The sequence below is a fragment of the Chlamydotis macqueenii genome, chromosome 13 (genome assembly GCF_036417535.1).
Source record: "Chlamydotis macqueenii isolate bChlMac1 chromosome 13, bChlMac1.mat, whole genome shotgun sequence".
Classification (NCBI taxonomy): Eukaryota; Metazoa; Chordata; class Aves; order Otidiformes; family Otididae; genus Chlamydotis; species Chlamydotis macqueenii.
In genome coordinates, this window is record NC_141568.1 from 5,316,834 (window position 1) to 5,344,487 (window position 27,654).

Below are 27,654 nucleotides of genomic sequence, written 5' to 3' on the forward strand. Positions count from 1 at the left end.
TTAGGCCAGCAGGACAGATGCCCATGACACTGCCCTCCTGACTGACCCTGCGAGGTGACAGCAGCTCCTGACCTCTGGCACCCGGCAGTATTTGTTTCCTCCCGTGGATCCTGGCCCTGACTTGGTAAATTCTGCAGACACCCTGCGGCCGCTCGCTCCAGAGCCTGCCTGGGCAGCGGCCTTGGTGGTAACCACAGTGCGCTGGGAGATGGAGGCAGACAGCCTCAGCTCCCTGTGACAGCCCGGAAAGTTTCCCCTCAACATCGCTAGCGAGATAGAAAACATAAGTTATCCATCTGTAAACAGAATTCGGGAAAACAGTGACTTACAGAGAAACGGCCAGAAACCAGGCCTGCGCTGGGCCGCAGAGCCCCGGGCGGGCAGGGCGGCTGGCGGGGTGTCCAGGCCCCCCATGGGCCCCCAGCCCCCTCAGGACGGGCGGCTCCCTCGGGAGGCGGTGGCTCCCTCGGCGCCGGGGCACCGGTTCCCTCGGGAGGCGGCGGCCCCACCCGCGCCTCAGATGAAGTGGATCCAGGCGGTGCTGTCCGGGTCCTGCGTGAGGGCGGCGGGCGGGACGCGCTGGCGGCCCCGCAGCCGGTAGTTCGCGCCTCCGTTGTTGTCCCAGTACTCGGAGCCGGCGACGCGGTAGCGGACAGCGAACTCCAGCGTGGCCTCGGCAGAGGTGGCGGCCAGGGGCAGGAGGAAGGCGAAGCGGTCGGTGAGGCCGTCGGCCGGGCCGGGCGGCTGGTAGGCGGCGGGGACCTCGGCGCAGCTGGCCCAGCGGTTGAGCGTGTAGCGCACCGACACGGCCTTCTCGTAGGCCAGGTTGAGGACCCGCACGGCGCCCCGCAGCCCCGCCGGCTCGGCCCGCACCCACTCGAGCCTCACCTTGTGCTGCCGCACCCGCTCCGCGAAGCCGGGGCTGGCGCCGGGCTGAGGCGGGAAGAGCGGCTCCAGCAGCGGCGGCGGCGGCCCGAACAGCACCGGTTCCAGGTCGCCCAGCGCCGGCGGCTTCCTGGTCTTGAAGAGGTCGGCGGTGCGCGGCGGCGGGGCGGGCAGCGGCACCTGCGGCAGGTCGGCCTCGCAGAAGTGGCGGACGGAGGTGAGCTCCAGGCCGAGGGAGTCGGCGAACCGCACCGTCTTGCGGCGCGACGGGCTCTGTTGCAGCGCCGGCCGCAGGCTGCGGTCGCCGGGCGTGGGCAGAGACTTGGCGCGGCGGCGCTGCGTGGGGCTGGGGGGCACGGCGGGCAGCGAGGGCTCCCGGCCGCGGGCCGGCGGCGGCTTCTCCTCCGCCGCCGCTTCCCGCACCAAGGGCGGGGGCGCGGCCTCGCCGTCGGGGCTGCAGCCCCCCTTGCACTGGTCGGCCAGGCTGCCATAGAGGCAGGCGCTGCAGCTGAAGTTGCGCGGTAGGTAGAGCCGGGGCGGTGGAGTGGGCACCGAGGTGTGGAGCGAGCCCGCCTTATCCATGGGGGGGGGGAACCGGCGGCCAGCGCCCGGCCCGGGGCCCGCCGCCCAGCTCCCTCCCGGCCGGGACTCCCCCTCTCGGTTTTAGCGCCCGGTCCGCGGGCTCTGCCTCTGGCCCGGCCCCACGGGCGGCGGGATCACCTCGGCGTCGTCCCCGCCGCGGCCGGCCCGGGTGGGGGAGGCCGGCGGGCGCATGTGTCCGCGGGCGGCGGGACCGCGGCTGCCGCTGCTGGCGCGCCGGGGTCAGGCGGCCGAATGCGCCCCGAGCCGCGCTTCCGCCCCCATGGCTCCGCGCTCCCCGCCCGCCCCTCCGCCGCCTCCCCCGACTACACCCCCGGCGGCTCCCCCTTCCCCGGTACCGCGGCTACGCCGTCCCGCTCCTCCTCCTCGCCGCGTTCTGGGTCTTTCCTGGAGGATGTCATCCAAAAAGAGGAGGCGGGAGGGATTCCCCGGTGGAAGCATTAAAATTCATCGCGGCGCTCTCCCTCGCCCCAGTCGTTACAGAAATAGCTGCTGAAAGGAAGGGGCAAAGCCGGGGAGATTAAAGGGGCCGATAAGAAACAGCTGGCTTGCAACTTGCATCTCGCAGTGTACATTTAAAGGAAGAAATCCGGCTAATCCGCTGTAATGCGTTTACTGTACATCTGCCGAATAAAATACACCTGCCGCAGCCCCGCCACAGCTCTCCGCCTGCGGTAAGAGCAGCTCCAGCCTCGACACGGAGGGCTGCTTACGAAACATCAGCCGCCTTTGGTCTTTTCACAGGAGTATACAATAATTGCCCGGCAATATTCAAAGGAATTACAGCGTAATGAAAAGCAGACTCCCGTGCAGGCGGTTCAAGGAGCTAAAACGCTATTTTAGCCAGCCGCTTCATTCCAGACTTTCCGTAATCCGGTACTCATTTTTAATTAGTAAATTGCATTAAAAACAATGATCCTCCCATCCTGCCAGAGACTGAGCCTGAACCGTGTTGACATGTGATTCTGATTTAGCTTCTGAGCAGGAGGTTTTACACCTTCATCATTTTATCTGCAGCACTTGGTGCTCCTTTGAAAGTCTAGGCAGTGGAAATGCGGCTGATGAGATTAGGAATGGGACAAGTAAACCCGATAAGGACCAAGAGTTTAAAAAAAAAAAAAAAAAGCCACCAGAACACTGAGAAAAGCTCCCCACTGTCTTACATTAGAACTATCAGCCTTAATTCCTTTATTAGTAAGTATGAAAATAATTCCTAGGTTATTGCCGCTGGGTTCCAAATCTTTTTAATGACAGATGGTTCATAAGTGGGGAGTGAACAAAATATGCCCAGCAGTGTTAAATTTGACACCATTACACTTTCCAGTGATTTGTCATGTCATTGTCTTACATTTGCAGGATGATCACAGGTTTTATTACATCCGAATTCATAAAACTGTCTCACTTGTCCTTTAACGCACACTGCAGGAAAGATTTATTAGGCCTTTTCCCTGTGCTTCCCTCCCAAAACCGAGTATTTCAGGAAAATAACATAAACTCGTGTTTGGTTTTAATCTATTCATATTAATTTGGGACTGAAAATTTTCTGAAGAATTAACGCTTGTTTTTGCTGATGTTAATTAAAATCAGTAAACTTTTTTTTTTATAATAATATGCAAAGTCTTTGCATTTTTAAACTATTGTGAAACTAATAAACTAAATTCGTTTAAACCTGGTTACAGAGTCAGTCAGTTTTGAATATGTCTTTGTGCTATACATGGGGAACACAACTTTGGAGTAATTTAGCTTCTGCTGTACTTTACACAATAGGGGTATCTTACTAGAGTTCAACTTCCTCTCTTCTGGTAATTTTAGTTGCCAAACTGCTTCTTAGCATAAACTTGTGTAATACTCTTGCTTTTTGGCTTTTTCAGTCCTCTTCTCCCACAACCTTGGTAATATTTCACAGAAAAAAAGAACAACAACAACAAAAAAAAACCAAACTCCTTTCTTCACTGGTGACTGTAGGCAATGTAGTTACTGTAATGGAGTTGAAAATACAATTTTCCAAAGTTAGTAAACCAAAAACTGGCATAAAAAAAAAGAGAAAATCTTGTGATAAGAAAGGAAAAAAGAAGCCCACCATGGTGAGCTTTAGACTAGCCAGGTCAAGGCAACGTAAGATGCACAGGGACACTCATATACACTGATTAACATGACAAGAACACAGTTCAGAAATTTCAGTTGCGTTCACCTCTTGTCATCATCAGGTAAAATGTGATGGTTCTTTAGCCTTCAGGGAGAACAAGAATACTGTATGGGCATGTGGGTAGTGGGGAAAAGGGCAGAAAGAGACTTGATATAAATGCATGCCCACTGTAAATAATTTTACAGACAGTCCTTGTGGAACAGAGTTGAAGAAAGCCATTTACAGGCTTTTAAAATATCCGAATTAAATGGTACTGAAATCATCAAAACATCAGCTCACCAGCCAATCCTGGAGGTGCTCACATTTTCACCTGCCATCTCCCCCAAACACCTCAAGTTCTGGCACACATTGGGGCACCGCAGCCTTGCCTCTGTTGAGCACTGTCACCGTGTAAACTCCACCAGAATCCATAACAAAAGTATGTCTCACTTTTCATCTGAACATGTCTCGCTGAAAACACCGTGGGTGGTGTGCTGCTGCTGCTTTCTTTTTACTCTCTTGCTCGCTTGCCAAGGGTGAAGCTTTGGGGACCCTTTCCCACATCGTTCACTTCTGCGAGCATCCTCATCCGATGAATTTAAAACAGACGTGGTGTGTCAAAGTTTTGAGCACTGAAATTTAACAAACATACACACAAACATTCCCTCAAACAGCCTGCAGCCTTGTGCATGCTTCTGTGATGTGAAAATTGTGGAATGAGTTCAAAATGGGAAGTATCAGACACGATTTGTAAAAGGAAGTTCTTTCGGTTTTGCCTACTGTAAATATTTGTGCACAGCAAATGCTTAAATCCGTAGAAGCACGCAAGCACTACCACACATACAGAAACTATAGCTTCATACGTGCGGTGGTAGGCATCCATACACTGCCCCCTCTCCGTCTTAGTTCAGTTCACAAAATTTTGAAGTTTAAAAGTCTGATGTTTGTTGACTTGAGTGCTATATTGAGGACGTTATCCAAGGCTTTTCTAAATAATACTGTCAGTAGCAAAGCTGATAAAGAAATTGTTACTACTGACCTAGCTAGCCTCTTTAAAGAGATACCTATTATCTTTTCACTGGAAAATAGTATTTTTGTGACAATAATTTTGAAGGTACCAGCAGTCATAATGTAAATTCTAGAGCTATGCAGTGTTGCTGTATTATAGGGTGAGAAAAGCAGGCGGTCTTACATTACAATTGGTGTCGACAGTCTTAGGAAATGGCACTCAGGCATTGTGTTCATTCCTACAGATTCCTCTTCCTGTGCAGATTTAAATAGCGTGGTCATAGGATAAACGTTTGTCCTGATAACATTGTCCTAATAACTTCTTGTTGACCCGTCTCTGCATCTTTCAGCTGACATCAAAAATTTTAACGGCAGCCTCTTGTTCTGCCGATGTAGTGCTGAGTGACCCTGACACTTCTGCCGTGCCAAACCGCACCGTCTGATGCCTGAGAATTTCCAACTAACCAGAGAGGTCTGGTCTCCTCTTTCATTAAGATTTAAATGATTTCCAAAGGAAAAGGCAAAATTGATGCAGGCAATGAACTGGGAGCTTTCCTCTGTTGCATTTCTTAATCGTCCTGACTCCAGGTAACCTAGGAGAAAGCAGGTGCCGGCACTGGGGAGCATCAGGCAGAACTACGATGGAACCATTAACCGGGAGGAGCGTCTGAGTGCTGGGCCTTATCCAAAGTGGCCACCGTCACATGTCCACTTCAACTTTCCAGAACAGGTTTATTTTTAGTAATGACAATTGTAGGAAGATAAAGTGGATGTAAAGGCGAAGTGCATTGCGATTACATCAGCTTCTGAGACGAAGTCGTGACTCAGTATGTGAATTGGAAAGGTCAGCTTCCACTCTCATTTGTATCTGTGCAGCTTTCCTGAAGCTGATGAACCATGTAGGTGTTACACTGGAACATCACCCGGGGGTTTAATAATCATATACGACTACGTGAATCTGACAACGGTATTTACACTGACAGTTTGTGAGCCTTGCATGATACACTTACTCTGCATGCATATACTTTGAAAATACCTTCCCCATCTTACCTTAAGATGCAAGTTGTGTGATCCGCAGCGTGGTATCAAGGACCTTTGATGTCAAACAAAGATCAGTGAATCATTTCCAAAGGGCTGCATGTTCTGCTAAATGGAGATGTGACACTTGAAAAGGTTGCTTTGTGGTTGGTTTTTGGTTTGTAGGGTTTTGGCTTTGTTCTTTTAATATCTGCATCCAAATGATATTAAAAAGAAAACAGAACTGTAAGAGTTCGCCTCAGTTCATGACCTTGACTGTATGATGAAGCTCACGCACAATTTTATTAGTTAAGCATTAACCATCTCTGTTGACTGTAAGTGATTGGCTTAAGACTCCTGGAGACAGCGTAAGCTAAAAAAAGCTCCAATTAAGACTACAGTGCAAAAGGAAAAAAGTCAAACAGATACATAACTTTGTGAAGAAGATGATAAAGACCATTTAAAGTATTTTTCCTATATAAATAGTTCTGCTGTTTTTAAAAGGATTGAATGTTTTTAACAAAGATTAAGTAACAGGTAGCAGGACTAGAACTTTTAACATAGATTTTTATGCAAATATCAGAGTAAATGCACTTCAGGATGTCCCCAAATTCCATCTCCTAGTAAAAGTGCTTGTGATTCCATTTTCATGCCATCCATGTTATAAAATAACCACAGGACTTCCTAGCAACTGCAAATAGTCTCAGTAGTGCTAGTTAATGATTTTAGACATAAAAATATGCTCACTGTGTGCTTGATTTTCCTCTCCATACTTAAAGATCCATGGGTTAGGCAGTGATTCATTGTAAGAGATTATTTTGATTCCTTATATCATAAGATCTGTTTTTCTCCTCATTTTTTAGTTTGTTCTTTTCTTCACCTTTCTCAATTTTTCTTTTCATCCTATTTGGTCATTTCACATCCATTTTTCTCATACGCACTAACTCTCTTCCTATTTATGTTTTTAAATCTCTGTATAGGCACTCTCCTTCCTCGTGTCCCTTTCAGCACACTCCTCATTTTTTCTTTCCAAGCTGCCATTTCTTCCATTTGCCATTCTTGGCTGATGGTTCCCAGAGTCATTAGGCTTCAGAGTTCTTCGCCACTGGCCAGCTTCCAGCCACCGCAGGCCAGCGCCCAGCTTCTGTATACGAGGCTCTGCCATATCCATGCAAATCCCAGGACACACGGGACAATTTGAAGTCGGGAGGGAGCATCTCACTGCCTGGGCAGCTCTCCCGAGGCCAAGACTGTGTGTTCCTCTCACGGAGCAGCCCTGCCATGTTCCCCACAGAGCCGTGCACCCCCCGTGTTGCCTGTGGTCGAGTGGCAGGTGGGAGGAGGTAGCAAATGTCAAGTGCCTTGGCTGACTGCTTTAAAATAATTTTATAGAGAGCTGGGGATTTTTTTGGTAATCACTTGTACACCCATGGTGAAGAAAAGATGTGAAGAAAAGTGTCCTCCAAGATACTGAAGGAGTGAGCCATGTTTACCTGTCACAAATGACCACATCAGAGGTTAGATTGATCTGTTCTCTCTGGGGATAAACCTGAAAACACCCTGGGAGGAACTACGGAATGCCTCAGTGCCTCTTCCAGTCCAGGAGGTCTTTCACTATACAACAGTACAAAACTGCACCAGTGAGGAATTACTATTACTTGTTATCTTGTACTTGGAAGAAAACGGAAATAGTGTGAGTGTTCAGTTAGGTCAGCAAAGACTACTTCTTTACACTTTTTCTACAATGCTCTAGCTTGTCTGAGATTTAACATGTTTCTCTCTTACCAGGTGCAAGACTGGGGTAAAACTGATCCACTTGCCTGTTTCCAGCTGCGAAAACAAGCTAAAAAATGCAAGGCAAATGAAACTTCCAAAAAGCAGAAATTAATCAATCAGCGTTTTATCTTAAGCCATACAAAGGTAAAAAAAAAAAAAAAATAAAAATCCTTGTGAGCAATGTGGATATTTGTAGTTTTTGTAGATGCTATTAATAGAATTATAAGCTGATGAATGCCAATTACTTCCATGTAGGTTTAGTTTCTTCCTGACAATAAGATAGATTCATTAGAACCTTAAATAGCTGGGGATGAAGTGCAACCTCTTCATTTAGATTCACTCTGAATGACTACAGTAGCCTACCACAGTAATGAGGTATCTGAGCACTGAAGCAATGCCTAACTTTAGGAACATTCTTAAAGCCATGCCTACTCTGCAAGGTATTTAATAGTTTTCTTAACTTAAACAGTGCTAAATCTTATTGAGCTTCACCGACAAACATTTGCATATATTCCATGCTAATTTGGCACCTAAAAGAAATGGAAACAACCTTGAAAGCAAACAGCAGTGTGACTGACAGTTATTTACAATTTTTTTTTCCTTACTTGTAAGTAGGTTCATTTAAAAAATTCTGTTAATGTGTTCTTTGCTTGTTTCTGTTTAATTTGTATTCTGTGCATTCTGGTATTCACTTACTCTTGTTTCATCTCATACTAAATGAGGGACTTTCAGATCAAGTTCTCTTTTGCTTCTGTGTTAAGCAAAAACCAAAGTAAAATAGCAGTCTTTCCACAGATACATAGGTAACTGCAATTCAATTTATCATTCAGGACAGAGATCCATTGCAACTTACCCTTCCTCTCTTTTGATCCTTAATAAAGATTTGGAATAGGGAAAGATAATACCAGTGCAAGGCTCCCAAGAGCATATGGTTTTCGCTTTAAAAGAGATGGAAGAATTCAATGTCTTTTTAGATTTATTTCTTTACTAATAAACATGTGCATAAATGTAGTTTTTAGTAGTCTTCTGGCATTAATTTGTTAATTGTGTTCATCTTCAGGTATCTCAACATCAGAGCTAAAGAATAATCACCTCTAGAGGCATAGTTTCTGTACAATAGGTGATATGCATTCTATGTGTCTCAAGAATTACATGTTTTTTCCTTTAAAAAATGGAAGGATGACACGGCTTCATCTCCTCACCCAAAACTCACATGAAATGACCTCTAGAGAAGAATGCAGGAGCTGAGAGCTAAACAACAGTTCCAAGCAGTTTGCTTTGTCTCCTAATAGAAATTTTCCTGGGAATTGCTTAGGGAAATTTGGAAATCCTTTAGAACACTAATTTTTATGGAAACTGTGTCACCATTCTTTAAGAAGCATACCTTTAAGCACAGCATATCAGCTTGAGGTGCAGAGCATGAGAGTTGTCACACTGGAGGTTAGAACAGGGCCACCATTCTTCTGGCAGCAAATTTGATTTTTCAAGCGCCGGTACCTCTGTACCGGCACAAGAGGAGTGCCACCTGCTGAACGGCCAACAAAACAAGCACCCACGCCAGAAACAGCACAGGGCTGCCGACAGGATTTCTGCCTTCTACATTCCCTCACTCGTCCTGAAGAACAAAAGCTAGACATTTCTATCTGAAATGGCTGTAAGTTTTTGTACCTATTTGGTTATTTTGTTGCAAGTCAAGAAGGAGTTATAAAGGACTTATTAAAAAGCTATAAAGATCTTTTAAAAATAGGTCATTATAGTTGATAATATGATCTATGTGCATCTTTTATCTCAGTACTTTAGGTATCTGAAAAATCACAGCCAGTGACTATCTGAAGCCAAGCTCTATCTTGGTTGTTAATTCCCAGGAAACACAGTTTTGTTTTGGTTTTTTTTTTTGTTGTTGTTGTAGTAACTTCTCCTAACTGCTATTCAGTTATGGTGCTACAGTTACCCCAGTGCAGTATCATTCTGACAGAGCAGAGACAGTCTCTAACATACCATTTTGTACCCTTCCCCCTATGTTAATATATTTTCTAATCCTGTTTTTCATATTTAGATATAAAATGCAAGCTCTACAAAAGAAGTATCCTTCACAAATAGCCCCAAGATAAATAAATCCATATATACTTGTTTTAGTCCCATTTTCCACTCAATAGACAATTCAAACATATAGATATCTGTGAAACTAGTAACATTTTCCATAGTCTAGAAGAAGCTAGCTTCTCCCATGCAGACAACTGAAAATACTGCTGCTCCAGTGAGAAACTGAAAATGAACTGCATTACCAATTAACAGTAAGTACAGCCAAACATGTTTGTTACAGTAATTGTAAGCTGCAGACAGGTTGTACATTCTTTAAGACTACAGAAAAAAAAAAAGTTTAAAGTTGCAGGGAAAACTATAAACTTTATTTCTATGTTTTCCAGTGCTTCATGCCAGATAAGATCTTTGCTGAGGTTTTTGAAACTGTCAAATCAGACAGATTAGACAGAGGTTTTACTACAACCTAATACAAGATAATATTTCTAAGAACCACACTTGCAGATTATTACTACAAGACCTTTAGCAGAAGACCGGAAAAGCTGCTAACTAAAGGCCTAGAACATAAAGAAACAAATACACAACACTTCAGCCGTTGTAAGCTCCATCAAGTTATGTGCCCTTCAATACCCTAGGTTCTAGGACAGGAAACAGCAGCTTCTTGTTTACGTGTAAATTTTCTCAATAATAAAGCCACTCCTGTTCAAGGAAAGGAAATAAACTTACGGGCTAGATCAGCTAAAAGTGCTTCCTGTATTCAGGGTGCCAGAACAAAACAAGTGAAAAGGGAATTGTTGACAACAATGTAAAAATACAATGATGGAACACCTGAAAAATAGATCAAGGTTTTTTCAATTTTGTTTTAGGTCCAGACTTCCAAAGGACTGATTCCAGAGGAGTCACTGTCAAATCCTGGGGCCAGAAAATCCGCTTCTGTCTTTAATATCCATTGTTCTGACAGAAAGCCATCAGCTTGCCAGCATGCCATTTCTTTAAGTGTAGGAAATTCAGGAACTAAAAACAAACTGGTCAGGGATGCTTTCACTGCCAGCAGAGTAAGTGAATTCTCAGCAACAAACAAGAACATAGTTCAAAAGTACATGAGGCTTCCCTTCTGAACAGCCATTATCATCTTCTCAATCTGTTCTCAATCATGAGTTAAAGTTTGTCCTGCCTTTTAGACTGCTTACCATTTGTGAAAGTTTCATGAGCCTGTCAAAGTGTCTGACTTTTGTCCATGGGCCAAATCTGTACTGAATAATGAAAAACCTGAAATAACAGCCTAAACTAAGTAGAATCACCCTACGATAGGAATAGGGCTATTATTGCTAAAAGTGTAGTCAGCATCTTATACATTTGACTCTTCATAACAGGAATTTAGTTTCTAGATACTTATGACACGCTCCCCCCTGGACACACCTTCCGTATTTTCCTACCACTAGGGCTTGACGCTGCCTTGTGCAAATACTTACCTCAGAGTACGATGGGACTGAAAGCAGCAGCCTGCTGTATGTCACAGAATGCTTCACTCGTGGCTACGGCTGATGTATAGCACAGGTGAACTTTCAGTCAATGAGCATCTGCTCGTTCACCTACTCTGAATTATATATAGAGGTAACAGTAGAAATCAGCATTTTCATATCCTCCAACTAAGAGAAAATGGTGGGAACTGTAAAGCGACAAAGTATGATCCATACTCCAAATCAACATACTCTAGCTTTTTAAAAAATATTCATAGTGGCAAAAATTATTTTCTCAGTCATATAAAATATATTGCAAACTAATATACACTGTGAGAGAGGAGTGTAATTTTCTAGTAAGATATTTTGAAAACTAATCATCATAATGCAGGTAAATTTCTACTTGACGTTACTTACGACTCTAGAGATCCTGAAAATTACAGAAGGGGTGGATGGTAAGGTAGAGGAAGATGTAAAGTAATCCTTCTGTCCTTAGAGTGAGTTGTAGAAGAAAGGCATCCATCAGTGAGCTGAAACTGTAGAGGTATTCCATCATGCATACAAGGTAATTAAATTTTGCATGCACTGCTGAGAGGTTTGAGATGGAGCAGCACTAGTGCAGCCAGCCTACGTACTGCTGGTCAGAAGAATCCAGCTGCGCCGGTATGCATCAGGCTGCACGCGAAAGTCTATGCATAAGGTTCACTTACAGCAGAGAACCTCTCAAATGGATTTGTTTCAGGTTTATGAAATGTAGCATCTTGCCGTTCTGATTACATTTGCGCCGTGAGTTTAAACTTCCTAGGATTCCTTGCGAAGTAGGACTACAGAGGAAAACTTGCCGCCTCTGGAGGTCAGACTGGCATTGTAAGACAGTTCTAATTTACAAGATTCTACCAATTCAAAAGACACCTAGCTTTCAAAAGGCAAGATGTAAAGGAGCAGCGGGTGGTACTTGCCAATAGGCACTGAAAACCCCACCCATGCCTCTGTGGGCAGGAGATCACAGCCATTAAAACAGAAAGCAAAAAGTGGTTGAAGTCAACTTTATTCCAAAAATTTACAGGACCAAGTAAGTGCTTCATTTGTGAACAAAATGTTTCCATACTTGTGACTAACTTACTAGTAGCTTTGTGTAACACTTCAGTTTCCAACAGAGGGAAAAATGAAACAGTATTTTGGCACAAGGTTTTCTCTGCATGCATGAATATACTTTAAAGTTTCACAATTGCTAGGACAACATTCCTTCTTTGGGATTGTCACTTGTAAAATAGGTCTAAGAAATTAATGCTTGCTTTTGTCTGCTCATTGCAAGTTTACTGGCTTAAATAGCAAGAATTAAACATGGACATCCTTTGAAAACTAAATTTGTTCACTAGATCAAAAAAAAAAAAATCTCACCAGTGATGAGAAAAAGAATATTTTTAGGATATTTCTCAACCTTATTGATATTAACTCACACATGCTTTGAAAAAGACTCACCCATGAGATTTATTACTCATCCATTCAAAACAATTACAAGTTTAAATTAGATCATAATCACGTGTTGAATTCTGTAAGCTGAAAAAAAATATGGCTATCTTTCATACCTAGCTGTATGATAGACAGACTTGCAAATATCTGTACATAAAAGTACTGTCAATCTAGCTCTGCATGCAAGTGCTTGAAGCATGCATGTAAAGCATTAGTTGTTATGTAATGTACAGTTTACATCATCACAAGTCATCTAGTACATTCCATTGCTAGTTATGTTGAAGATACTGCTGTAAAGCCAGTATATGGAAAAGGATCAGAAGTAAAGCACTTCTGTTATTTAACTCAGGAGTTTCCGCTGTTTCAGGCTGTCCGATTACATTTTCGGTGAAGTGGAAGAGTCGCACGCACAAATACAAACATCCCCTCAACCTGACTGCAAAGCAATGCAGAGCTGAACAATGCAGTTCCTTGATTCTGTTCATTGCATAGCAATGGCATTTTAAACAAGAAAATTCAGTCAAGTTCTAAGCAGCAAATCCTTCTAGCATACATTTAAATTCACATCAACAAAAACAACAAAAGGAACAGAAGACGCATGTTTGCACCTCATCCTCATAGTGTTCAGATAAAGTTACTAGGAAGTCTGTTTACAGTAGGCCCATTTTACTGGGAACACAAGCATAGCAGCATCTTACACCAAACATGAAAGAAAAAGCTTGCAAGGCCCAGAACGTTAACCACATTTTGGTGTGAATGTATTTGGAACAGTGAATTGTACATTAAGATCATGTTTAAAAAAAACAACCCTTCAGAAATACATTAAAGCAAAGGAAGCTGTACAGCCTTAATGATAAAGGCAAGTACGTTTGGTTCACCTCTGAGTTGTCATTTCAGTAACATATTCTTCTGCAAGCTGAACACCCTAAGTTGATTCAGTATGTTTTAGTCCTATTGACTTACCCTGCAGTTGAAAGGCTATTAAAAAACCCCTAACACCCTAAGATCCCCATCCTGCCAACACTTACATCTCTACTCAGCCTCATAAAAAAAAAAAACAAACCAAACAATTCAGATCTGACTGAGCACGTGAGCATGTGTTGGCAGGATAAGGATTTAAAACGGTGGAAGGCAGTCATCTTTCTTTGTTCTGTCGCCTCTACACAATCAAGGTACATATGACTAACAGGGAAATTCAGCCTTTTGTTTTCAACAGAAAAAATGACTGCGTGTGTGCCTTGGCACAAAAATTTGTAAGAAGTGTTAGCTAAACACATTAAGTTACAGACACTGATTGAATTGTTCAAAACTAGATGAGGTCTCACAAGGCTTGTTTTACAGCTGTTTAGTTTACAGCTGCAAGTATATATGTATATTTTTAAGATTTCATATTCTTTGGAAGTGAAAATTCTCTAGACAGAAGCAGATTTGCATAGCTAAGAATACATAGTGTTAGTAAACTCTGACTTTAAACTACAGATTTCTCTAGGCTGACATGAAGAGTTGGGGGGAGGATTCCCTCCTCACTCAAAGCAGAAAGAAGTATTTACAAGCATATTAGTGGAAACAGATGCAAATAAAGCCAAAAGTAGAAGAAACATACATCTATTGTCATACCAACTTTTGGCATTGTGACAAACAAACATGGAAGGCAACAAGACAGACCTCTCACTTTTCAGTTGTTTTGTGCTTATGTTCTCATAGAATGTGTGTCCCAAATTTGCTGTTTCATTTGTTTGATTTTTTTTTATATACTAAAGAAAAGCTCAAGTGAAATGACAAAACTACTAATTCAGTTGTACGGTAGCATTATACAGGCATCCAGACCAAGATCCAGGAATTGCTGCATAACAGAATTAAGCAGGAAATGCAAAGAGTAAGTACAAGTAACATTAGTATCACTTCCAGATAAAAAATAGTGCTAAGAGGCTGTGGAGAATCTGATGTTACTTTTTGTATAGCAGTTCAAATGGCAGCAGAGGATACAAAAGAGAATAAGCAAAGTAATAAGTCACTGCTGACCAATACTTACAACAGAGACAGTGCCTTGCAAATCAAATCAGAGACAAACTGCAGAAAAAGGGAGATAAGTATCATTTTAGTACTACCAAGAAATAGTTCTGACTGAAGTTTATTTTTAAAACAACAGCCACAACAGAAAGTTGGCCATTTTAAAGAACTTGTTCAAATTTGAAGAATTTGTTAGCTTCAGCAACAGTATTTCAGATCAGGTTTCATTAGGCTTACTGTGGGATTCAGCGAACTATGAGGTCTGGCTGCAGGCTTCACATTTTCACAAAAATACTTAGTAAATCCAAACCGAGTGATATATGCCAGCAACACGGGATCCCAACTTGTTTCTCACTTTTAGGAATAATTTGTGGAGAACCAAATTTGTGAAGAAAGAAGTTAATTTTGGTCAGAATAAGCCACTTCCCTAAGACAATGCAAAAAAAATTTAATAATTTCTTAATACTGCACTTTCAATAAATAATTTCATGTTGTAGTACTGTGTTCAACTAACTAAAGTTCAAACTCTTTTAAGCGCACAGGATGAGGGAAAGGAATGGTATTTGCATGTTCTAATGAAACACATAAAGCTCATAAATACTTTTAAATACAAAGTACAATAACGGTTACATTGTAAGACTGCATCCACACAAACCTTAGTTTTTCATGATAGTCAGTGATGTTAAAGAGCTTTAGGTTACACCGTAAGAATGTGGCAATTCTCATTCTGATCTGTAAATCAGTTTCAAGGTTCTTTAAATGCTAGCTGGTCTCTCAGATGGCTACAAGTCAAAGCCTTCTGTAATTCTGCTCCTCGTCACCTAAGATTCCTTCTCCTGCAGAAAAAAAGACCAACTTTCTAAATTCAGGGGTAATTCACAGTTTCTCACTTCTGCCTTCTACAGCTGTGGAAAATGCAGTTTTCCCCAACCAGATTTACAGTAACTGCTTCTCTGTCATGCATCACTACTGACAACTTGCACATGGGAAACACAGAAGCCTATGTATAAAGAAATGTTCTCTGGTATTCCAGCCAGGGGAAAGAAAGAAGGAAAAACACTTAAAAGCCTGGCAATGCAACATTACTAGAAAAATATTGCAACAGAATAAATTAACCTCATATTGTCATTTATCTTATTTCCCAATTTCAAAGTTGGCTGGTAAATATATATCAGTCATATCTTCAGAAGAAACAGAATTACAAGTGATGCCTTCCTTTTTTTTTTTTTTTTAATATATCCCACCTTTAAGATCAGAACTCTAGGCACTGTGAAACCTGAAGGGACTTCCCCCAGAGCAGAATTACTGTACTCCTGAGGAAAACTGCAAGATTGCTTTCTGCAGTTTCTTCACCCAAAGACTGGAAGTGTCTGAACTTGCACCTAGAAATGCTGAAAATTAAACAGGCAACAACAGCTGTGGTTTCAGGAGGAAAACAGGAGTTTCAGGGTTAATCTAAAGAGATTATTTCCAGTAAAAGTAGAGATGCTTACCATATTAGCGTGCTAACTATGGCAATTTAAAGAGTGGTAGGAAAAGACAAAAAAAAAAAAAAAACAACCAAAAAACCAAAGAAAGGTATTGCTCATTTTCAACAAAACAAGCTAGCTGCAATGGATGAGTAACTTAACTCCCACATCCTTCAGATGAGGATATGAAGCACAAAGCATAGTGAGCCTTCAAAAAGTAAGCTTGGACATACATTTACTGATGGGCTGCCTAGCAAATACGCAGCCAATACCTCTCCTCTCACAATGGAGGAGTAACATCTGTTACGGGCCCAGGAAAGTGATGTGAAGAGGTTTCTCTTTTCATTTAAGGTAACAGAAGCTTAAATCTGTCCAGGACAAACCCTGGCCTACATTTTGTAGGTATTATAGTAAGAAATAAAAATCAGTTAAGGCCAAATTCCAACATACATTCACAACTGGCTTAATTTTTTTTTCACACAAATGAAAAATACTGCAAACAATGGTATGAGGGGCAAGATAAAAATTAAAAAAAAAAATAAAAATCCAAGAGGTCACACTTTTCTTCTCTGAAAAACCAGTTTGTTTGAATTCGACTATACTCAGAAAAACTCTAAAAGCTGCAGGAACTGAGGGCTGCAGACCAATGCACAAAAGCAAGATAGAGCTGTCCCAAAAGGGCTTCTGTGAGCTGATCTCCCAGCTTTGTTGTACGGATTCCAATTGTTTTTGGAAGCAGGGAGTCCAAAACCAGGAGTCTAGGTGACTGAGTATTTTTCAGAATTTAATTTCCCATTTCTAAAGATTCCTGCTAACTTAACAGAAGTATAAACCACTCTATCATTTCTCAACTTATATCTTAATAAAGCTAGGAAAATTCAGGCGAAAACAAATTATTGCAGTCTTTGAGGCACACACATTTCAACATTTGCATCTTACACACAGAAATAATTTAAGCAAATCCCTCCTGAAGACTCTAAAAATGTTAGTCCAATTTATTACACTAGCTAAAAGGACGACATACTAATTTTCCCTATAATTATTTATTCCAAGTTCTTTTCCTACCCTTCAAAGGGCATCAGTGCCACTCACGGAAAAAAAAAAAAAGTAGTACTGCTTTCTACATATTTTTAATAATAAATATATTCAACAATTCAAGAGTCTTTATGCGTCTAGTGTGTTGGACAGGTATTTGGAAAATGCCAACTTATGCAGAAGAAAGAGCTGTGAAGGCATAAAGTAAAAGAAGACAATACAGCTTATTATGTTCATGCCGGATTTAAAATACAAGCTGCTAAAAAAAGTAAACAGAAGTAGCTTACACTAATAGAATCCTCCCCCGTAAGTTCAGGGAAGCATCTGAATTGGACAGGTCAGGGTTTTGGTCCAGCGCATTGGAACCCTGTATGTAAGCCAGGAACACAGAGATATATATAGAACAACTTCTAAAGTTCTTCCATTTAAATTAAAGCAGTATCAGCTTTGTAAAGAAGTTTGAGGAAAAAAACATAGGCACCACATAATTTTTTTATAAGGTTCAAATGTACATTAACATGTTAGAGCCTCCCCTTCCCTCCATTTCTACGCACATAGCTTATCAAAGTTACATATTCAAGAGAGTACCTTCAGCATGAAAAGTCTCTTCGGCCAACCGCTCATGCTAATTACATTCAGTAATGCAAAACTGTTAACTTCATCAAGTCATCCCTCCCATCCCAATAACTTAATTTCAAACCACAGGAAACAGTTATATTGTGTAGTGCTCAATGGCTGGGCTTGTCAGAGCTCTGAAACAAGGAGCACAGCTCTTCACAGGTCTGCGTTTCTACCGAACTGAACTGGGACTCCATTGTATTCCAGGCTAAGTCAGCCAGAAGAAAGTCATCCATTGCTGTCTGTGTCTCATTGCTGGTAAGGAATAAACTCCCCAGATTCTCAAAGCAGCTATCCATAGTCTGTGTCTCAGCACTACTGAGCTGGACCTTGTTTTCAATATTCTGAGCAGGTATATTTTTAGTAGCTGGATATACTTCTGTCTGGGTTTCTGTATCAGATGAGTCAGTACTCATGGAGAAACTAGACTGCTTCAGAATACTTCCTAAAGGCAGATGCGTATTACTCTCCAAAAAGAAATTCAAGTCTGTTTGCGTCTGCGTGTCAAACATCTCCAGGCCTAAGAAGTTAGAATTTCCTCGGCAGGTATATGATTGAGTGGCACTATCTGAAAATAAGAAATCAGTCTGAGTTTCAATGTCCAGTGACTCCAAAACTGGCTCAGAGTTCAGGGTACCAAGCTCACTCTCTTCAGTCTGAGTTTGGATATTGGATGCTGAAAAGAACTCTTCAATATCAAAGTCTATTCCTGTGCTCTGTGATGGACCGGATGGCAGATGCGTGTCAGCAGTAGAACTTGTCTCAGACAAAAGGCCACGATTATCCAGTGTCTGGCCAGCCATGTTTCCTGAAAAGATGTTTTCCAGATCACTTAGCAGGTCCATTGTCTGGGTTTGATTATCCATCGTATTTTGAGGTTGAAGTATATTAGTCTGTGTATTGAAGCTGATAAGGGATTCAGACTTAACTGTATCTTGATTCAGGCTCTTGCAATTACTCCTTTGCAGCAAGGCTTGATCTATATTTGCAGGCATTAAATTGTTTTCTGGAAGTTCAATGTGAGTAGAAACATTATATGATGAATGAACATTGTCAAAGATGTCACTGCACGTTACAGCCTGGTCCATTTGCACTCTTGCATCAATAGAGTCCTGTGCCCCACTGGTCTGAGTCTCTCTAGAAACACCACACGTTGGAAAACAAACCTGGCTAAAAGCATCAGTCTGAGCAGCTATGGATGAAGTCAGTTTGGAAGCAGGCAGCAGCGTCTGTGTTTGTACACTGATGGGTAACGAAACCTGTGAACTGAATGACAGATCTGTCTGAGAGCAAGAGGATACAGAAGAACTAGGAGTCCAGGCTGCAGCTGGTACAAAGTTCTGTGAAATATAAGATAAGTCAGTCTGTATATTTATTGAAGAGATTTTGTTCTTGTGACAAACACTCCCCAGTTCTTGTCCTGTGTTATTCGATGTAACCTTATCCAAGTCAACTTGTACCCCAGTACTTACTGGTCCATGATCACCAGAATTTGTCACTTTTGAAACAGGCATACTATCTTTAAATACAAGTGTTTCTGCCTCCAGTGCCGGAATCAGAATTCCTATAGATTGAGGCAACAAATGAACAGTACTTACAACTGAGCCTTGATTATCAACAGCCACTACAGTAGGTTTGACAGAAGAGTCTGTTGCAGACACATATATAGGCAAGTGAGCAAGCTGCATCACTGGAAGTTTAACCAAAGCCACCTTGGGCTTTGGTAAAAGCATCTTCGGCGTACATTTTGGCTGCATTTGGTTCGTGAAGTTAGAATTGCAGGAGCCTTCAAGAGAAGCCACTAGTTTCACTTCAGAGGACTCCAATTCCTGAGTGCCAGGATTATTATTGTGTGTACTGATGAATGCTTCATTTGCTTTCTCTGCCAACTGCTGATTATGTACAGAGGTTTCCATTTTCCTTTTCTTACTAGGAGGATCCCTGTGAACATGAGATGAATAATTTATATTCCTTTCAAGCACAAAACATCTGCCTTCTATTCTTTTGAGTCACTGAAGTCACTGATGAGGTTGGATATGAGAAGACAACTAATCCCGATTAAAATACTGAAAGACTCTATAAACTTCAGTTTTGTAAAGTTTCATTCCTCACTCTCCCATTTAAAAGAGGAAACAAGGTTACCTCTTTTATGCAGACCTAATTCTAAATGGAGATGGAAGTTTACATGGTTTCCTCACCCTTGTACATGAAGCACTCTGATTTGAAGACGTATTTGTTACTTTGATGCTAACTCAGACTGAGCACTGAAGGGACAGCACTCTTAAAATTAGCCTACAAGTAAAGGTCTCTCATGGAAAATGAAGACATAATTAGCACTCCTTCGCACAAAGCTTAATTTTGCAGCAGTTACACCTCCAAGACAGACAGGCTAGGCCTCAGGAAACGGATTACCCTTTGTGAAATACATGTCCACCTTCAGACAATTATAAATCTAAACATACATACATAGGCATTAAAAAAAAAAAAAAAAAGAATCCACTAACACTAACACTTGCAAAGACAACTAGACTATAAAAGAAAATAAACTGAACTGCATTCCATGCCATGGTTACCAGCTGTAAACATTTCTAAATCATCTCTACTGTCACAGAACTGTAACAGCAGACGCAACAAGAACTACTAGCATTTATGCCATGCAGTGCAGTGTCATCATTGCTTTTTGTTTTATATGTGGGGAAACCTGATCTTACTGATTAGACAATCATCACTGCCTTCAACAAACCAGAAAATACTAAAAGCAACAGAACAAAGAAATAGCAAACTGCTGTATAGCTAAAACAATGTAAGCCTATTTCAATTTAATAACAGAAAGAAGACAAAAAGCCAGTACATGGGAGACAGAGGACTAGGTGATGAATGTAAGTATCATTACTTAACTACGTCACTTTTACCTGTGTTCTGCAGGAATTTCATGGCCAGTTCTGTAAATATGAGACAGTAATGCTGTTCTGCTGGCATAAGGGCACCCACAAGTACACTGGAAAGTCTTGCCACAGACCTCTATATGCCGTTTCAAATACCATTCTGTGCCATAGGAGTTACTACATTTATCACATTTGTGCTTCTTTTCAGCATGCATTTTCATAAAGTGCTAGAATACACAATGAAAAGTAAACATCAGCCTTCAGCTAAGATAAAAAAAGAAAATCATGTTTAGGGAAGTCATTAATATTTGCATTTTTTTTACTTGTTAAATAGCATTTAAGAGAATAATTAATTTTTTTTTAAAGTTTCATTAGGAATAAGTTACAAGCTTAAAGAAATAAACAGAAATAATTTAAAGTTTACAAATCTGTTGTGCTGTGTGCATCTTAAAATGCAGATAAATATTTATATGTCCTAAAGCTATAGAAGGTTTCCTATGGACATTGATAAACCTATAGATTAAAGAGCTTAGTAAGTATATGTTGGAACATGCACACACTCCTCAAGATCTACAACTGAGCAAATAGTTTCAAGTCAAACAGCTCAACTTCAGAGCAAACATCAGAATTTTTCCTTTCCCAAGCGCTAGCCACTCATCTCCTATGGTCTCTCCAGTTTATCAAAGGTAACCAACAGCAGAAGAGGGCTTTTTTTATTCACTCATGCAGAAACAAGTATTACATGTTTTCTTAAACTAGGTAACTAGTAAACAAATGCATTTTGATACTAAAACAGAGAAAACCTCTTAACTCTTGACCACTTGAAAAAGCCACTTAAAAACATGTCGTAGTTCAGCCATATTTTAAACCTTTACTGGTTGCTACTGCGATTTCTTTTTTCCCCCCTCTTTGACCTTTCTCTATCTTTTTAATTTGTGGAAAGTCACTGTCTTTTAGTTTAGCAGAACATACTGGCATCTGCCTGATCAAAAGTTTCTCGTTCTCCAATACTGACATGCAAATATGCAAAATTCATTAACCACATGCCCATATGGAGTTTCTGCATAGAATTCTCGAACTTCTGGATATGTGCTGTGGAGCTTTGCTCATAGCTGAATGCAGAAGTATACGCTTGCTGGAGTACAGACAGTCAGGACCAAATCAGTATGGAAATAATACTTCAGGAAAAGGAAATAGAAATACCTGTTTTACAAGAGAAAACTGGGAAAATGGTCTGTTTGGTCCTCTAGGGCAGCCTTCAATAGGACAGCAGTAGAATTTCTGTGAAGTTTTCAAACCCTTCCTTACTGGTGCCTTAAGTTTTCCACCCTGAAAAAGAATCAATTGAGAAGTTGGCAGTTCTACAGGTTTGCATATCAAAGACAACGTTCAGAATACACATCAACTTTGGCTCATTGAGTTTCCACACCTCAATGAGTTGAAGGCACTTTCCTAAGTGATTTGAAAGTTCAAATGGAGTTTTTCACCTATGTGGACATTACTTTGCAAATATAACATCAAAATTACAGGGTGAAATCACAACAAGCCCTACAGAGTAGTGGCACTGTACTATTTACTTTTATGAAGATACTCACTACCTCAAGCCAATTATAGCTGCCTTTCATGTTATTTGAGCCAAAAAGCTTTCCCTACAGATACTACACTACACGGCCAATTCAGTGTGGTTTTACTTGTTAGTAGCACAGTCTACTTGAAGCTCCATTAAAATCGGTCACACACTTTGTAACACAACACTTTCCTGACACTGGAATTCTGCTGGGCACTGTTTAGAGTTTACTTGTACTAAAATGAAAAATTCCAAGTACACTCTGCCACGTAATTCAGATCATAAAACAAACCTCACTTAAGTTATGAAAATAATAAGTGGTATGCTAATTCTGAAACTCCAAGCATTAAGGGACTGATACACCTGTGCTGTCCATGTGATCTGCCTCACTGACCATCGCATGTACAGAACAGAAGTAACATAACTTGCTCAAAAAGGACCTCAAAATACATATAAAAAGGACACACTAGTGGGATTGTCCCAATTGTTGTTTCCTATTCCTATTGAGGACACAGCCACGGAAACCAGACAAGACATATCCCTCTAGACATATTATGTCTGAAAGAGTCTCAGTGGAAACATCAAGCATCTCTATCTAAGCGAAAAATTAAAAGTGAACTATTAAAAATGTTCAGAGTAGCTGTGAGTCTCCTTACATCCTGAGACTGAGTAGGAACCCAACCGAGTCCCAGAACCAGTTACAGTAGTCCATGATGGCATTCCTAAAACGATTACTCGGGAAGAATTACCGGAGCGTGCTCTGTTTGAGCTCTGCCCCTGATTTTCCTTAGCATGACAGCAGCAATAGTAAGCACAGTAAGAGCTGAAACAGCGATCTGACACCAGGCACTCCCTAACTACCCTCTTTGGGCAGATCTCCAGCTGCTTCGTGTTTACAGAGGTTACACCAAACACAAAGAATCCACAAAGTGCAACAGGTGTCCCATGTGAAGCAAACAGAAAGTATCTACCGCAGCTGCCAAAGGGGTTCACTGCTTACACCCTGGCTTCTTACCTATCCAGTCACAACCCAACAGTTCAGTGTTCTGAGATACTCACACCTTGTTTTTGAAGTATTCATTTCATTTGTACTTCAGGAATAACATGTAGCAGATGAGCTGGATACTTCAATTACTTTGTTTTTCCTCAAATCATCTCTCAATCTAAGACACTCTGCGTAAAGGTAATCCCTTCAAGCGCTATTTCAATTGTATTTCCACACATTCAACAATCCCGGTTGCTGACGTTGCCACAAGTTCATTTTTGTTTATGACATACTATACTCAAGCAAAGCTTAGAGCCTCTCCAGCAAAATCATCAGCTGCCATTTCATCAAGAAAACTTGGAACAATTCTCTAAAAAGGGAGTTTCATGTAACTTCTTAAGCTTCTAAACATCTTTATGTACAGCAGTTTACTCCTTGGAAAAACCATTCATAAACAGACCTGTTTTATCCCTGTTGAATAATTACTGTGATTATTTTTGCATCTCCTAGAGCCACTACCCAAAACAGGCACATGACTCAAAGAAATCTAGTTGTTCCAGCCCCACTACCCCAGTTATGCTTCTTAAAAACACTTTGTCCAGATGCCAGTCTCAAAGTCTTCAGAAGAAAAGAAGATTTTCTGTTAAGTCAAAACTATGTTTGGTCTCTCCCACCGCAGATGAAATTTGAGTCACTTACTCCTAAGTAAACAGTTATTCAAGGTGTTTTATATTTAATGTTGCAACCCAAGAAGTGACAGGGCAATATGGCAAATATGTTCAGTCACTGAACAGGTAAACTACTTAGTACTAAGGTATAGAATAACACCAAGTGCTTAAAAGCTCATAGACATGAGCAAGATGCTTTTTTAACAGCTGGAACGTAGACTTTTGAAGCAGAGATCACAACAAATTTGTTGTGACAAGTTGAGATACTCTACACATATAAGTAACCCTATCCAGACAGTAGTCTTGTTTTGACCATCTTCAAAGTCCTCCTGGCTCTAAATGGTTAATCTTACACCTTCTCAAGAACTGCCTGGCCAGTCATATTTCAGAGGCTCACAAGTCTTTTCCCTGTATGTCTGATTTAACTTGCCATGTTTCTACAATACCCACTCACCACAGTTATTGGTAGGTCTCACAACGCAGACACCTGCATTGTAAGGAATACTGGCATTCAGACAGGGCTTGTGGCACCAACACACGAACCGGAAAGTAACAGTCCCTGCTCCTGACTGCAGCAGTTCAAGATGAACTTAGTGACATCTTGCTTTCCTGCAACAGAAAGGCTTACTCCAAAGGATTAATTTAAAACAAGAAGTTACAGTAGACTATTTACTATTTAAAACTTTTTTTTTGCAGCAGAAGATCATGCATTTCTTTACTAAATAGCATGGAGAGAAGTGCATTCATTCTTATTATAAAAACTGTTACAGCAGTGTAATATTTGCATTTGGGTAAGCTACCCTCTCCTGTCCACCACTGACTGCAGCCCCCCTGCTATCACAGGAATCCACAGAATTCTCTCCTTTACATGAACTCCTTTAGCTTGATTTTTAAGCTATATAGAAGTCCTCCTGTTCTCTCCATTAAAAAATACAGACAAAAGAATTTTAAAAAGTTTTAAGTCTAACATATTAAAGTGCCAGTTTATACCAAATGTTCTCGTTTTTATAGGCTTACTTAAGCTAAGGAGACAGAAAACAAACATTTACGTATCAACACCTCATTATACCTGCTTCTGTTAGGTCAAACAAGCCAAGTTCTCTAATTTCCCTTTGTCAGACACACTTGCCATTCATCACTCTTAGTAGCCCTTTTCTACACCTCTTCTGGGTTCATTCTAGCTTATTTGAATGAGATTCCCACCCTACAGCAGTGACAGAGAACATCCTTTCGATGTTGTTTAGGATTGCCCTTCTCACAGCAGCATTACCCTAAATGCTCATGTGTCTATGACCAAACAGCTTTTGCAAGTGCTTCCCATCTCAGTTATTTCTGTTACAAACCAGGACTGATCAAATTTTCTGTTACCAGTTCACAGGACTATAACCTTGTACTTCTGCACTTGACTGGTTTTACAGGGTAATCTTGCTTTCCTATGTAAATGTCCTTCCTCTGCAGCAACAATACCTCATAGTTTTTGACAGGAGAAGATGCTACTGATGCTACTTTTAATAATAAAAATTAACCAAGTCAACCTCCCTTCTCTCCAGCTTCCCCAATAGTTCTTTGCCATCTCATTTGCAAAGTTGCATCTCCACTAATTCCTCATGTTTCACTAACAAATGCAATCTACTAAATTATTTTTGTCTGCGGAATCAGTTCCCTCTTAAAACGAACTACTAACACTGAAGTATTAGTCCAAGTCCCTCTCTATTTTATCTAAGACATAGTACAGAAAAACTAGCCTCGCTTAAGCCTCGGTAACATTTTACTCTCAACTACAATGCTCTTGGAATAAGTCAGATGTCATATTTACCCAAGCTATGAAATGTAATTCTACAAGGCACCAACAGTTAATAGCTATCTAGGCAACTGGTGAGAAAGCAGCATTTCCTCACCCACCACACCCCAGACACCAGTTCTACACCCGCTACCTGAAGTTCTCACCGGCTGCTGCGCGCGCTCAGAGTACAAGCTCACGACTGAAACGACTCTCTGCTGAACGGGAATGAACGTTTTCAACCTCTGTTGTATCTCCACTCATACACACATGTGAGATATAGTGCATAACACCACACAAGTTGTTATTGCACATTCAGAAATGAAATAAAGCAGTCAGAGATAGGAGATCACAAGTATGCTTGAGACTACTTCCATTTGCCCAACACAAATGACCATCTGTAACACACACACTTGATTCTGTAATTAGCCATCTCACAAAACAAGTACGTTTATTGTTTGCCCCCTGCGCTGCATTTTCAGAATGCAGCGGCTGAAGTTTTCCAGGAATAGGATTTGTCCTCACACACTCGGCATTGTGATTTTGAGAAAAGTAAGGTATCTTTGTGAAGCGCCCACACTCAAATATACGCTTGCTGAACTGTGGCTCTCCTCCCCTCAGTACACGCTGTGTTTTCGCAAGAGCACTATGGTAATCAGGGCTTGTTTCCAAAACGGCATCCATGTAGGCTTTTTTCAGCTCACAGACATTGTTAAAAAACCAAACAAAAATCCCAATATAACAGCACTCGGCGTCTGGATTATGATGGCGTGTCAACTGCTAAGGGTAGCAAACGCAGTATGTTCGCACAGCACCTCACAAGGGGGGCTGTAATGGCTCTTACTGCAGAAGGACAAGGAATAAGCAAATTAAATCACAAAAACTGAGCCCCAAAGAACTTTTAACTGCCTTAGCTACGTTGAACGCTGGTATGAAATTCGTTATTTTCTGTAAGTAATTTTAGCGGAACTCTCAGCGCGAGCGGTCAGCCTGTGCACAGGCGACACTCGTGTATTGACACATAGACTTGCACACGCTTTTCACGTGGGGGCGATTTAGAGAAGAGACAACGAGAAACGCTTCGTTATTCCCATGTGGAATACCACCCCCACCCCCCGTCTTACTACGCTCCACAAAGCAAATCCCAGCAAAGCCGAGCGCTGCAGCCGCCCCTGCGGGAAGCCCCCGGGCCCCTACACGCCCGCAGCCCTCCGAGGGGCCCCGCCTTCCCGCCGAGCCGGAGCGGGTCCCCTCACCCGCCGCAGCCGGCGGCCCGCAGGTCGGGGAGGCTCCTCGCAGCGGGGCAGGGGCGGGGAGGAGGCCCAGGCGCCAGGGCCCGGCGGGGCGAGGCCGGGCCTCCGACAGGCCCCGCGGTGGCCCAGGGGCTTCGGCCCAGAGCGGAAGAAGGCGCTGCGCCATGACGGGGTCCCACAGACCACGGTGAGGGGCGGGCGGCCCGCAGCCCCCGCGCGGCTGAGCCGGAGGGAGGCGCCCGGCGGGCCCGAGTCGGGGCGGCGGCGGCGGTACCTGGACTGGGTGGGCCTTGCTCAGGTGCATGTTGAGGGCCGGGCTGTTGGGCAGGACCTTGCCGCAGCCGGGCACCGTGCAGAGGATGTTGGTCCTCACTTGGGACAGCTCTGTCACCGAGGGCCGCACCAGCTCGCTGGCGGGCGGCAGGTCCCCCACGGGCACAGCCGCCGGCGCCGGGGGCCGCCCTAACCCCCCGCCACGCCGCCCGGCCGCTGTCGCCGCCGCCATGTTGCTGTCAGCGGCTCGGCCCCCCACTTCCGGGGACGGCCGCCAATGGGCATCGCCGCTGTTGAATATTCAGCAGGCGCGTGGGGCGCTCCCGCCCCCCACGTCAGCGTCCCGCCACGGCGCGCACCCGGCGCTGGGGAAGGGATGGGCCCTGCTGCGGGGTACGGCCCCGGGCCCCCCATCCGTCTGCCTCCCGCTGCTTGCGATTAACGGCTGCGTAGGCGCCAGAGTAGCCTTAGCCACAGGCAGCGAGAGAGGAAATGTGTATCCGAGTCAGAGACCCACTTCTCGGCTGTAAAAATGGGGATGCAGACTGCGTTTCCCAGAAACAAGAGGCAGAAACGGGCAGTAGGTCACGTACTCAGGCTGCTCCAGAGCCTTCTGGAACTGTACCTTTGTGGTAAATCATTATCATCTTGGGCGCTTAAATTATTTGGGAGAGAGCATTAGGAAGGGCATTGCAGAGTGAAATGCATACTGGAGGCGCCTTGGGTC

The 27,654-nt window shown here is 42.6% G+C and overlaps 2 protein-coding genes across 6 annotated transcripts; both read right to left on the reverse strand.

Annotated features, from left to right (window-relative positions):
• Positions 1-465: 465 nt before the first annotated feature.
• Positions 466-1,782, reverse strand: PPP1R3E (protein phosphatase 1 regulatory subunit 3E). The gene has a single exon (XM_086758201.1). The coding sequence runs from the start codon at positions 1,465-1,467 to the stop codon at positions 517-519; it is 951 nt and encodes a 316-aa protein (XP_086614327.1). The 5' UTR covers positions 1,468-1,782; the 3' UTR covers positions 466-516.
• A 10,160-nt stretch (positions 1,783-11,942) lies between these two features.
• Positions 11,943-27,142, reverse strand: ATMIN (ATM interactor). 5 transcript variants are annotated; one of them, XR_015259998.1, is made up of 5 exons: positions 26,929-27,074; positions 21,605-21,730; positions 20,429-20,628; positions 17,487-19,457; positions 11,943-17,265 (listed from the first exon to the last, which is right to left on the reverse strand). XR_015259998.1 is itself a non-coding variant. In XM_086758014.1 (4 exons), exons 1-4 carry the CDS (start codon positions 26,956-26,958, stop codon positions 17,627-17,629), a joined length of 2,187 nt encoding a protein of 728 aa, XP_086614140.1. In that variant the 5' UTR covers positions 26,959-27,142; the 3' UTR covers positions 11,943-17,626. The 5 variants fall into 5 exon arrangements, 1 of the variants encoding a protein (XP_086614140.1); XR_015260000.1 differs by having other exon boundaries at positions 11,943-14,454; positions 17,186-19,457; XR_015259997.1 differs by having other exon boundaries at positions 11,943-15,230; positions 17,186-19,457.
• Positions 27,143-27,654: the final 512 nt, after the last annotated feature.